This window comes from Carettochelys insculpta, chromosome 1 (genome assembly GCF_033958435.1).
Source record: "Carettochelys insculpta isolate YL-2023 chromosome 1, ASM3395843v1, whole genome shotgun sequence".
NCBI classification, from domain to species: Eukaryota; Metazoa; Chordata; order Testudines; family Carettochelyidae; genus Carettochelys; species Carettochelys insculpta.
In genome coordinates this window covers 331360225-331373887 of record NC_134137.1, presented here as the reverse complement: position 1 = coordinate 331373887, position 13663 = coordinate 331360225, and the positions used below count along the sequence as shown (strand labels likewise).

General features: G+C 42.8%; 1 protein-coding gene across 1 annotated transcript in view; it reads right to left on the bottom strand.

The window, feature by feature from the left end:
• TES (testin LIM domain protein) overlaps nt 1-13663 on the bottom strand; it is a 52809-nt gene that overhangs the window by 24131 nt on the left and 15015 nt on the right. The window contains exon 2 of the mRNA XM_075014798.1: nt 7544-7629. Within this exon, the coding sequence (XP_074870899.1) occupies nt 7544-7629 (86 nt within the window). The remainder of the gene's footprint in view (nt 1-7543; nt 7630-13663) is intronic.

Genomic DNA, 13663 nt, shown 5'->3' with positions numbered 1-13663 from the left:
GGCCTTTACTACATCCACTTCGTGCTGGTTCCTGGCACAGAGCCTACCTCACACCAGCAGCTTCAGCTGCTCCAGAAGAGTCCCACCACATGCCCTCCTCTTACCCTCAACAGCACAGATTTGATTTAATAGCCCATTCCAATCCCTCAGCATAAAGGAACTACAGGTACCCCACACTCCTTCCCCCCATGGGCACAGATCTTCTGGGCATGAGCGAGCTTGCTTATAAAACTTGATTTGAGTGTAAGGATAGACTGTAAATAAGAGTGTAACAGGCCGAGTGTTGGAGATGGTGTTTTCAGATTAGCTGAGATAAATGGGAACATCCTGCACAGATAAGCTTGAAATGTAGCTAAGAGAGGCCTTAGGCAGTTGGGCCTCACCCAATGTTACCCTGTGTCCAAACCAGTTGCATTCAAGAATATATGTACACTGCTATGGGGAAAAATATACTTAAATGATGTAATGTGAGACATTATTTGGTAGTGTGGCATCACGCTGTACCATGTCTGTGCCTGGCAATGTGCACATGTTGCATGCCTAATTAAGTTACCTGAGTTGCAAATGCTTTTTTTGATCCCAGAGAACAAGATGAATGTTAGAGGGCTGTTTCTGAGCAAAGTAACTGGAAAAGGTCTCGCAGGAAATCCTGAACACCCCCAGTCTAGTGGTATAGCCCCATGGAGAGTGTGCATCCTAAACATCTCCCAGGCAGCAGCAAGTTGTGGATCAGGACCTGCCTGCTGGCCCCAGAATGAGATATAAAATCTGGCTTAAGCCCTCACATTTCTCAGCGCCTGGTAGAGCACAGGGCGAATGGTTAGACCTTTAGGAAACTATTGGTCCCAAGTAGCACTACTGTGACTGTGGTAGGCTATTAGCTATTCACACAGCTGTGCTAATTCTCACATGGCATGTCAAAAGCTTGTAACAGGTCACATGATGGGACTCCAGTCTTACACTCCCCTGTAGGGGAAAGTATGTAATCATACTGTAGAGCAGCCTTCCCTCTATTTTTCCCTCCATGTGTGGAATAAATTTTGTTATGTGCACAAGGCATGTGTAGAGGTGCACCAACAATAGAAACACATGCCGCCCACTAAACAAAAAAACTAAACAAAAAAATGCAGGCCTGTAGCACTTTAAAGACTAACACAAAACAAAAAAGGGTTTTGACAGCACTTTAAAGTGCTGCAGGACTGCTTCCCTGTTTTGTGAAGATACACACTAACACGGTTACCTTTCTGTGATTACGGTGTCCACTTGTGGGTGCTCGGCTAACCAGCTGACCAGCACCTGAATATCTCCTGGGTGGCTGCCCAACCGCTCAGCTTACAGGGAACACTGCTGCAGAGCAGGGTCATTCTCAAATGTTTTATTCAGGGACCCTCACATCGACAAGCCTGCAGACCCCCAAACAGAGTCAAGGTCTGTGTGGGTGAGGTCACATGAGTCAAGTGAACACCACTCCCTGAACTTGTGCCTTCTGTTTGGCCCTGTGCCCTGAAGGGCCGATGCATAACAGAGTAGACCAGTGGCATGCCTTCTCCTTGGCTATTGCCCAATTGAATAGTCAGTGGCTGTGAGACAACCTCTTCTGATGGCAGGGGCAATGTTTCTTCTGAAGCAATCCTGAAATATTTGGTCATCCCCGTGACAATGCAGACAGGGTGGCCTGCTGAGGTGAGTCGGGGTAGAGGGGATGCTCTATCCATGAGCTCCACTGCCCAGGGATAAAGGTTGATCCTTGGTGGACCCCCTGAAACCTGGTTGCTGCCCCCACCCCAGTTGAGAGCCAATGCTGTAGAACATTAATGTAAGAGAAGGTTGGTTATGTCATGAAGTTTTTTCCCCTTTGCATGGATTTTTTGCTGAGTTTACAGGAGGCTGCATTTCAATGCAGTTTTCTTGTCTTCTAGGAGAGGTGAAACTTGGCCAGAACGATCCTTTCATCAATTCACCCCATGTTTTACTTTGAACAGTAGATTCCATATTGCCTTACTTTAACAGGTTTTGAGTCTTTATTTTACCTTGGTTTTTATATAAATTAATGTATGGAGATACACATCTCAGAGAGCTGGAAGGTACCTTGGGAGGTCATGGAGTCCACTCCCCTACCCTCTTGGCAGGGATGAGCACCATCCCAGATTGATTTTTTTAATCTATTTGCCCCAGACTCCTAAATGGCCCCCCAAGGATTGGGCTCACAACCCTACGTTTAGCAGGCCAATGCACAAACCACCGAGCTGTCCCTACCCCCATATATAGTTACCTCTTAAAAAAAGAAAAATCCTATTGGTGATAGTAGCTCAGCTGTACTAAAAAATACTGCTCAGAGAAAAAATAAATATTGTGGACGATTTCAAAACCTTAAGACTGCACCATGTTTACCCCACCATACCTTTGTTTACGCTGAAGAGTTTTGTCCACAAAACTGGCAAAGTGTCCACATTCCCAAGGCATTCTGGTGACTGTAAATTGACAGAATGTGGCACTTTGGTCAACAGCATTCTGCGGCTCCCCACGAAGCAGAACGTCTCTGTCAACAGAAAGTTGGTCCAGACGTTCCAGGGGGGCCCTCTCTTGATAGACAGGGGTTCTGGCACACCAGGCAGCGATGTCTGCTGTGCTTCCGGTTGGCTGTTTCGATCTGCTTTGTGGTTTGGTCACAATCGGTCAATAGACATTTTGTCGGAAGATATGTTCAGACAGTAACTTCTGTTGACAGAGCTCTAGTGTAGACATAGGCTGAGGCGCATGCATCTCTGCCACTCAGAGTGTTGGTGTGGGCTATTTGCAAAGACTACTACCTTGACTTACACTTGCTTATAAACAGTGAAGCCTAAGCAGGTTAAGGAAAATAAATCTTAGACTCTCAAACAGTTCTTCAGCAATTGGAAAAATCATCTAGTCACATGGCTTCACAAGCAAACCATTCATGAGGCCCTATTTACTGCACAGATGCTTTCATTTCTGTCTTCTGAGCTGCCTTGTGCTCTGGTTTCCAAACCAGGACTGTTCCAAAGAAGGGAAAAAGCAATGACCTGCTATCAGCCAAACAACTCTCCATCAAGAGCCTCCAGCTTCTTTCACACAAACATCAGAACATTCCCCAACAGCCTTTTGAGGCATGTTATGCTGGTTTTGGGCCCGACACTAGAGCAGGAGTTTCCAAACTGGTCACACCCTCAGCAGTTGGGGTGGCTGCAATCCCTAGGTGTGAAGGACATCATTTTGCTCTGCACAGCATGACTAGTCATGTATAATGCACTCATGATTACAACACTATCTGGCTCTACAAAATGGCATCCTCTGCTCAGTGTGTCCTTACACACACTGCATATACGTGACTGCACACAACCTAAAAGTTTGCGTCTTACTGAAGAGGAATTTTCACAAAAGACTCTTGAAAGAGAGGCTGCAGAACTCTCTTTTATATTTAAATTTTACACATTAACATGTGGTTTGAACTGGGATGGGAATTTTCTGGGTCAGTATAGGGCCTCGTTTGCATACTTGGCTTAATCTAATTCTTGACTCTCCCTCCCCATTCTGCCCCTCTACTCTCTGATGCTCTTGCCTTTATAATTGTTTTTTTCCTGACTGTCCACCTTGATTACTTTTTTGGCTCTCTGTGCCTTAAATATTGAGTCTGTTCTGGTCTGGCTATGGTCTGAAGAAGTGGGTCTGTCCCATGAAAGCTCACCTAATAAATTATTTTGTTAGTCTTGAAAGTGCTACTTGACTGCTTTTTTGTTTTGATAGTACATAGACTAGCATGACTTTCTCTCTGTTACTATTGCACATACAAGGTCATACTGTGTGACATGATTACATAGTATGGGCATCCAAGGTTATGCTGTGGAGAGGATGCCATTTTGCTCTTCAAAAACCAGTATCCTCCATGTTCTGGGGTCATGGGAAAAATTAATTAAAAGGGGGTCACACCAGCAAAAAGCTTGGGAACCCTTGCAAATGAGGGCAAGCCCAGCCCATTAAAACGGAAACACTGGCGTGCAGCTTCAGTTCTGTCCAGTAGAGGGCAGTGCTGCACTGGTACCTACAGAGTGTATTCAGACAGTAGGGCAGACAGATGTTAACGTCCAAACTGAATAGAACAGTTGTTGTGTTTATTGACCTCATTTAAAACTTCAGCAGTTCCGACTGTAATCCTCACCATCTCTACTGTCCATGCACTCTTGTATCCATGAAGAGAGTCTTGAATTGACTAGTTAACCCGACAATCTTGTAATCTACATTAAGATTGTCCACTGATGTTACACCCCTCTTTAAAGTGAGGTGGGGGGGGGGGGGAAGGAAAACGAACCACACACCATTTTATTTGAAGCTCTTACAGTCAATTGAATGGGTTTTCAGGTGTCTTTCCTGCTCCTGACTGATGAAGTGCTGCAACACAGATCTTTATTTCCTTTATCAGCCAAACTCAGACTGTTTTTAACTCACTACCCACTTATTCAGCACAATGCACTTTACAGACCACTTGCTTCACTTTCAAGGCCATTTGACAGAAGACGTATGGGTTAGTAGTTAGGGGCAATAGACTTGGAATTGGCAAAAAGCTTCAATTCTTTCCTCTGCCAGAGATGTCCTTTGTAACCTTGGGCAAGTCACTCAGCCTCTGTGCTTCAGTCTTCCCATGCGTAAAAAGGAGATCTCTTTCCTACTTGAAAAGTAAAGTGGATTGGATTATAGATAATCATCTCATATGAAGAAGGATGGAATTTTCACTTTCATCTAAAAATGCCAGTCTGATTTCCAATTTGAAATATTTCCAACAAATACTGCTGTGCTTTCTCCCACGCTGCTTTTCATACACAGAACACAGGCCCCAAAAACATTTGCAAAACTCCTGAAATTGTCCTCAAAATTTTTCTATAAGGTTGCTTAAAAATACCCTTGACAGTTGTGCAACTAGTTTTCTCTGACCACTTTCTCCTTTCGGGGTCCCCCCACTCCCATTTGTTGTTTACCTGCCTCTTGTCTACAGCTGCGTTTCCCAATTTAAACTCGAAAAAAAATTTGTGGAACCCCATTCCCAGGCTCTACCCGCCCCGGCCCTCAAGCCTGCCCCCCACATCCAGGCTTTACCTGCCTGAGCCCTCAGCCCCTATCTCCAAGCTTTGCCCCATCCTGCAAATCCGTTCCCCCACCCTGCATCCTCAGGTTTAATCCCTCTCAGCCCCAAACCTACCCCTCTCATCCCCAAGATCAAACTGCCTCAGCCCCAAACCAGCCCCCAGGACTAAACCATCCACAGCGCTGGCTGGGAGGTCTACACTGGACAGCCACATGCACCCAGTGGAAGCAAGGCTAGCGTGGAGGTGTTCCACTGGCAGGGGGTCAGCTGAGCCACGCTCACTAGTGGGGTAGGGCCACTCAGGTGGTGGGGCGAGTGCGGGGCTCTCTGTGGCTCTTTACCCTGCAGCTGCTGAAATAACGGACATAATTTTAGTTTTTTTAACGTCCGGGTCCCTCCCGCCGACCTGCTGGCTGTTAAACCAATTACAGTAAACCCTCGACTTAATGGACCTGATATAATGGACGCCGTCAGCCAGAGACTCACCTGAGCCACTGCTGGGACTGGAGGAACTGCCAGAGTGGCGAGGGCTGCCAGGGCCACTACAGCAGCTGGGACCACCAGGGCCAGAGGAGCCAGGGAGGGAGGGCTGTGGTAGGGCACAGGAGCTCTCCCGCCCAGCCCTGTGCGTGTGGAGCATGTTGGTGCCTGGCCGCCGCTGCCTGCAATGATGCTGAGTGGCAGCCATGGAGCCAGAGGTTGCTGCCTGCTGGCAGGCTGGGGGTGGCCACGCTCTACCTTCACATGGGCAGCTCAAAGCTGAGGGCTGGAGGAGCCTCAGCACTGAGAGCTGCAGGAAGTGGAAGAAGCTAGGCCGGCATTCAGCTCCTCTCCTGGTAATTGGGAGAGGAAGATGGAGGTGTGAGGGGAAGAATGAGGAGGAGGGGGGGCAGGGGACAGGAGAGAGTGATGGGCTGGGAAGGTCAATGCATCATCACACAGAATAGCCATTCGGATATAACAGCCTTTCAGCATTGACAGACACCCCTTTCCCCCATTAGTCCGTTAAATCGAGGGTTTACTGCACATTTAGTTCTACTGTTTGAGCGATGGCAGGGCAGGGAGCCACAGAAGAATCAGCTGCTATCATGGAATTTTCTCCCAGAACCCTTATTTTCACTTTGTGGAACCCCAGGGTTCCATGGAACACCATTTGGGAAACACAGGTCTACAAGTTTACACTTGGACTGTAAGCTCTTCAGGTGAGAGACGGCTGTTTATACAGCACCAGGCACAAGAGGTCCTGTCCTTTACCATCATGTAAATACTAACTAAGAGGACAAGATCCCTAGCTAGAAGAGCTTACAACTTTCACATTCAAGAATAAAGTGGACAAAATCTGACAGCAGAAAAAAATATGCTGAGTGAGCAGTAAACTTCAGCATGTCATGTCAGAGCAATAATTGTTTGGACTCTGTCTTATTTGCACTTCTCTTCTCTGATGATCACCTCTCTCCCCAGAATAGGAGGGCTAGAATTTATATTACCTATTAAAAGCCTGATTTAGAGGAAGAACAGGCTAGTGGCAGTTGAGCTGACCTGGCCAGTCATTAGGGAGACGCAAGCAAAATGGGACAATACCAACAATTCGGTTAGGAAGAATCTAGATGGAGAGCTTTTGCAGGTCCTTTCACAGAAAAGCACTTACTTTTTCATATCACTATTTTAGGATATGATTCATGGGTGCTACAAAGATACTTAATTTATAAAAGGGGAGAGGTATAAAAAAAGCCTACTTGCTTATATACAAAAGCAGCGAGGGGTCCTGTGGCACCTTATAGACTAACAGAAATGTAGGAGCGTAAGCTTTCGTGGGCAAAGACCCACTTCGTCAGATGCAGGTCACCTGCATCTGACGAAGTGGGTCTTTGCCCACGAAAGCTTACGCTCCTACATTTCTGTTAGTCTATAAGGTGCCACAGGACCCCTCGCTGCTTTTGCAGATCCAGACTAACATGGCTACCCCTCTGATACTTGCTTATATACAGTACTAGTAATTACAGAGGTGAAAGATTCATATCCACTCCTTAACACAACTCCCTGTTAAGGATTCCAATAGACCATCAACATAGTATTTAGCAAATTATTTCAACTCTTCCCCACACCAAAAAGTTTTATTTAGACATTTTAAAAATGCTTATTTAAAAAGGCTTTCAAAATTTACTTCCAATTTTTTCAAAAGCTTAAAACTGAAAATCTGCACCCGACAAACTATTATCTGGTTCTTAAGAATGGTCTGCAAAACCAAACCAAACCACCCCACACACTATTTGCACAGTTCTAATAGTTGTAGCTCAAGTACCTTGCCAAATTACAGCCTTGATGCTGAAAACACTTGAGCATGAGCCTTAACAATAAAGCATTTAAGTAGTCTCACTGAGGTAATCAGAGTTAGTGTGTGCAAGATCAAGTTTTGCATTTTAGCCAAGTCACACATGTACTCACCTCCAGAAGTGTAGTTCAAATCCTTCACACTTATCCTTGCATTTTAAGCATGGGGCACCAAATCCTTGTTCATGACCTAAGCCCATCTGTTTAAAAGTGAAGTGAAGATTATGTTTAAAATTTCATAAATGCTTTAAGAGATTTTTCATCTCAATTAGCATTATTTCAAGCATACATTTTACAGTCGAGATTTTACATGTTGAAGAACAAAAGTTTGAATAACTAAATGACAATTTATGAAGATGACATTTGAGTCACTGAATGGAGACCAGAGTCATTACAGGCAAAGGAGTCACAAAAGCTATTTGAGACTGGTTTTGAAAGGCAAATACAGAAAACATTTAAAATAGCCCATACTTTCGAATGAAGGATCTGAACTATAACTAAGAAATTCCTCAAGATACTTTTAAGCATTAGCTTCAGTGAGAGGCCAGGAAAAAAAGAATGCACACCATGATGATAAGACAGATTACTACTTACATCTGTGGTACCCCACACACTAGCCTGCATCTGCATATGGCTACTTGGCTGGTTTAGTGTGGCTAGTTAGCTTGAACAACAAACATATTTTCAGAATAATGTGGCTAGTTTGCTTCATAACTAGCTGGACACCACAGGTTTAGATGTTATTAGTCACCGAACAGCTGAAAGTGTTTTATATCTCATCTTGATAGTGTTTTAATGTATGTAGCATATTCTGCTCTCAATCATTACCACTGACCTACCTTTATAGGATACAATAGAAAAAGAACATATCCAGAGAAGGGCAAAGAGAACAAACAGTGGGTGCATGCTTTTAAATATGGAGAGAATAAAAGGGGCTTGTACTTAATTGGAATGCAGAACAAAAAGGAGAGAATATAATAAGTTGTACAATAAAGGCCAACAGTGGAGCCATAGTTCCTATTCACATACTACGGCAATGTAGCAGTGAAACTGAAAGGAAAATACATTTTTCAGCTATCAAAAAAGTTAAAAGGTATATCAGAGTAATTCATGAAATTCACCAACAATTTACCGCTAAGGAGTTTAAGAGTAAAAAAAAAAAATAAAGACGACTAGATATTTGAAAGAACAGAATTTCTACTTAACCTAGCTAGAACAATGATTACCAATATTTATCATCATAAGATTATGCGCAAGTTGCATAAATTGTTTTGAGGTAACTTATTTCAAACTCTGTGCCAGCCACAGGGTACCAAAGTTCAAAATAAGTGCCCGTTTTGAACTTCCCTCTATCCCTCTCACAAGGAGGGGCAGCAGGAACAGAATACTGTGCGCAAAATTTTGAAATAAACCACAGTGTGGCCAATAGCTCTTTTTTAAAAGAGCTTTTTTTGAAATATAGCCTCTACACACACATAGCCTACGTGCTATTTCAAATGCAGTTTTGTGGGTAGCAGCTTTATTTCAAAATAAGCTATTTCTGAATAGCTTGTTTCAGAATAAGGCTGCTGTGCAGACATATCCACACAGTGCAAAAAATACTCCATCTCTATCCATATTCCCTTCCATCCACTAGAATGTGTGCGCACACATGTACATGCTCAGTTCTCAGACAGCCAGAAGTGCAGTGGGGTCTCAACATTCACAAATCTAAGGTTCGCGGATTCAATTATTTACTAATGGCTGCAAGCGGCCGCTTCCCTGGGGCTCCACAGCATGGAGCGCTGGCAGCGGCTGCTTCAGCTGGGCAGGAGTGCCAGCAGCTGCTGCTTCCCCTGGCCTTCACATAGAAGCCCCAGCAGCTGGGCTTCAGGTGGGAGTGGCTGCCATACAGTATTCCTGAAATTCAACACTCATGAAGGTTCTCAACACAGAACCCACACAAATGTTGAGACCCTACTGTATATTTAATGTGGGAAGAGAGAACACAGTGGTGTCAAATTTCACAGAAGTACCTGGTATATAAGCCTATACCAGATTAACTAAACTATTGCTAGCTGAAGTATGGTAATTCTTATGCTTCTAAAACAGGATTCAGCAACCCTTGGCACAAGTGCCAAGAGTGGTACGTGAGTTAATTTTCCACCAGCATGTGAGGCAGCAGCTCAGTCCACCCTCCTTCTCCTATGCAGCTGAAGTTTGCTCAAAACCATGCCACCTGCAGAGACTTCTGAATTGGAATTCATTTGAAAGTTTGATACCTCTCACTGGAGACTCAACAAGTATCTCAGCTATCTTAACTTAGCTTACTCTTCCAGGAGGTTTCTCTCTCCCCCCCGCCCCCCATCCTTCCTCTCCCTCGCCCCACGCCTTACTTTTTAAATTTTTATATTTAGCAGATTTCCCAGTTCTCTCTCAGCTCTGCTCCAGAATCTGAAGTGTTTCTTGCCCACAAAGGCTCATCACCTAATAAAACTGTTAGTTTTAAAAGTGCTACAGAACTAATGCCTGTCTGAACATGCATGAAGGTTGTAGCTAGACACATTCAGACTGAAAACAAGGTATACATTTTAACACTGAGTGATGTAACCATTGGCACAACTTACACTAACTGACATTTTTAAAATCAAGGTTGGATCTTTACCTAACGGATGTGCTCTAGGAATTTTTGGAGGAAATTCTGTGGCTTGTTATATAGGAGGTTAGAGTAGATGATCATAAGGGTCCCTTCTGGTCTTAGAATCCTCTGCAGAAACTTTGGAACTCTTTTCATCTGTAGTGTGGGGGCAGAGAGGCCTTGGAACACTGATGTTCTGTGAACGCCTCACAGGTGTGCCGTGAGCATTTGGAAAAATACACTGATGGTATATATCTTCTGCTACTGAAACCAGGCACAATGTTACTACTTGGGCTTGTCTACACCTGCCCCCAACTTGGAAGGGGGCATATTAATCAGGGTGATGGTAGATAATGAAGTGCTGCGGTGAACACGTAACACTTCATTAGGCTAACTCTGCCTCACATCAACTTCAAAGTGTCAAACTTCGAAATGCCAGCATGCATGTAGTAAAGGCAGTTTGCTTTGAAGCGCCCTTAGCTACACACATGCTGGCACTTCGAAGTTTCACGCTTCGAAGTCGCTGCAGGGAAGAATTAGCCTAATGAAGTGCTGCATGTTCACTGCAGCACTTCATTACTCATCTCCCATCACCCTGATTAACGTGCCCCCTTTGAAGTTGGGGGCAAGTGTAGATCCAGCCCTTCGTTACTATGACACCTGATTAAATTACTTAATTTTGGTTTTGCTGTATATTTTGCTCTTGCTTTTTTGGCGGGAGGGGTGGACAATTATTTGAAGAAAATTTTCATAGGTGTTCTGCATAAAAAAAAAATATTATTGTCTGGTGTTCTGTGGTCTCAAAGTTGAAGAAACACTGCTCTGACGTAACTAGTTCATAGGGAGCTTAGGTTGTCCCTGTCTAACTCCGTATGCAGAGGTAAAATTGCCTTGCTACTCCCCTGGTTATATAGTACGCCCAAGGATCTTAGTAGACCTTATTGCCACAATGATTATTTAACATCATAAACAATACTGTTTCAGAGAGTTTTGTCCTTCACATGTGTACTCTGTGCTTGCCGGCATATGTCAAGTAATATACTCAAAGAATATTTAGCAGATGTCGGTCTTTTGTTTCAGCAGTAAGGACTAACTATAATACGCAGAACTGTAGTGAGCTACTGAACAGGGAGTATAATGTACCACCTCTGGTGGGTTCAAACAGTCCACAGATTGGATAAGGAAGCTAAGGAAATGCACTGCATTTTCTCCATTGCCTTTCTCAAAACGGCATGCTTCTGAGCCTTCTGCACAACACAATGTTGGACCTGTAGCATGGCTTATTCTGTGCCAGAGTAGCCTGTCAGTGTATCCAAAAATATACTGAAGCGGACTGAATGCATGCATAAGTACAACATGAGCATTTGAAAAGAGGATGGAACCAATTTCTCCATAGATGGAATTATGGAAGAAACTAGACAAATAGGTCAAAAAATGCAGCTAGAGCAAGGTTTCTTCATATGTCAACTGCTGTTAAAGAAAATGTTTGTTTAAGAAAGCTATCCAAAAATATCTGGCATGTCAAATCACATTGCTGATTTAGGGACTGGCTGGGTATGCAAGACAGTACAAATATAATGATGGAGATAATCTGTTTCATGCTCCTTTCATCAGTCAGAAGGATGCCTTTTTTAAATGGTTACAGCTAAGCAACCACTACCAAAAGACTACTTTACTCCATTTTAAGCTGAACTAACAGTTGACAATCTATATATTTCAGAGATTTTAGTACAAGCTGCTACTCTATAACCCCAGTGGCCATAAGCACACATTTAATGGTTTGTTTATATGTAAGAGATTACTATAGCAGCCCTGCATTTCTACGATAAACTTGGATTATCAGAGAAATTTATAACTAGACCATAAATATTTGAATAAGGCTGGAATCTGCCATAAAAGATATCCTCAGCATTCCCTGTCCTCTTTTTGTACATTAGATAAGATTTAAAAATCAGGCTGGCAGCATTTAAAAAAAAAAAAAAAAGAGAATTTTCAAAGGGCCACTGCACTGAAAATTGGCTTTGTTTTTATTTTTAAGAGAAGATAGTGTTAAGAGTATGGACAGTGCCTCAGTGTTGATATGGAGGGATACAGGGAAAAAGAGCAGTTTAGTTTCCACAATAATTCAACCTGTATCCTATAAGCCAAAGTCATTCATGAAAGGATTGGAGTTAGAGAACAGAACATTCTCACCTTTCCAGGATTCAAATACATTGTAATACACCTGCCTTGGTGATAACAGATTTCAGGTTTTAGTATGCTAACATGCACTCTCACTTTCAGTTGCTATTGCTGTTTGTGCTTGCGCAGGGTAAGAATAAGCAGGATGCCCAATGCCATATAGTGCTAGCAATGAAGAATTCATCTATAACCACTATGAAAATTTTGTTTTTTGAAACACAAACTACAGGAATTATCACTTCTAAAGTTAGGTACAACAGAGAAAGATGTCAATATAGAAGAAAATAGATTGTCCATTGGTAGGTCATCTGAGTAAATGTAGTCAAGGCACCTGAAATGCAACTGAAAATTCCTCTTACAAATAAAAATTTCAGAAGAAATTATACCAAAATTCTAGGAGAAGATATTTGGAAGTTTCCTTAAAAATTAGCATAGTCAGAGTCATTGCCAGACCCTCTTTCCAATATAGAATCCAAACTTATGGGTTAGCACTAAGACTACTCACCCTTCTTTGGGTTTCCTTTATGCCTAACTAAAGAAAAAGAGCTAGGTAAAGGGAGAAGAGACATAATTCAAAATATCACTTTTAGAGAATTTCTGCTGTAACACTTTCTTTCTCACTCTTGAGTACCTCTATTCCTTTAAGGGCCTCCTCCTATACTGAAGTCATTGAACTCTATTTGATTCGGCTGCCATCATGAGTTACAGAAAGTAAACTAAACTAGCTCCGTGAAAATGGCACCCCTCCCAATTACAAAGGGTACCTAAATACTTCCATTATTTTCTAATCTCACCAAGTTGTAGTTCTGTGTACAAGACATTCTCCGAGTTCTTAAACCTAAGGAAACAGGTTTTCCCTCAGTCTCAAAGCACCTACACAAGAAGTGTCCTAGTAGGACATGCGGTTCTTCATGTCGGAAGAGTCTTCAAAAATGCTGTACTCTTGGATATATCCTTGTGCTTGAGAGACAAGAATCATCCCTATGCTTACTCAAGTCTTCAAAGCAAACATGAGGAAACGTACTTTATACAGGTGTCTTTTGGGGCTTGATAGAAAACTAGAACTTGTTCTACTTCAAGTATCAACTATTCATCCAAATGGACACGCAAGAGTCAACAAAAAAAAGGGGAAAAGCTTTCCACGGTACTGCCCCATACTTCACAGAAACTCAAATATGATTCAAAGTTATTCTCGACATTCTTCCTAAACTAAGTGCATAGACAACAGCAAAGAGGACAAAATCTACACAAAAACAGATTAAAGTGCTGGGCGTACCATGGTGATGCTATTTTGATTGGGTGGTTAGGTTTATTCTCACAGCTGGATTGGCTTTTACAATAAATAAATCTGATGAAATGGAATTTGATGCAAAAAACACACCAAGCAAAAGATCATGGTTGTCTTAGATTTCATATTCCATTTCTTATGCTTGCAA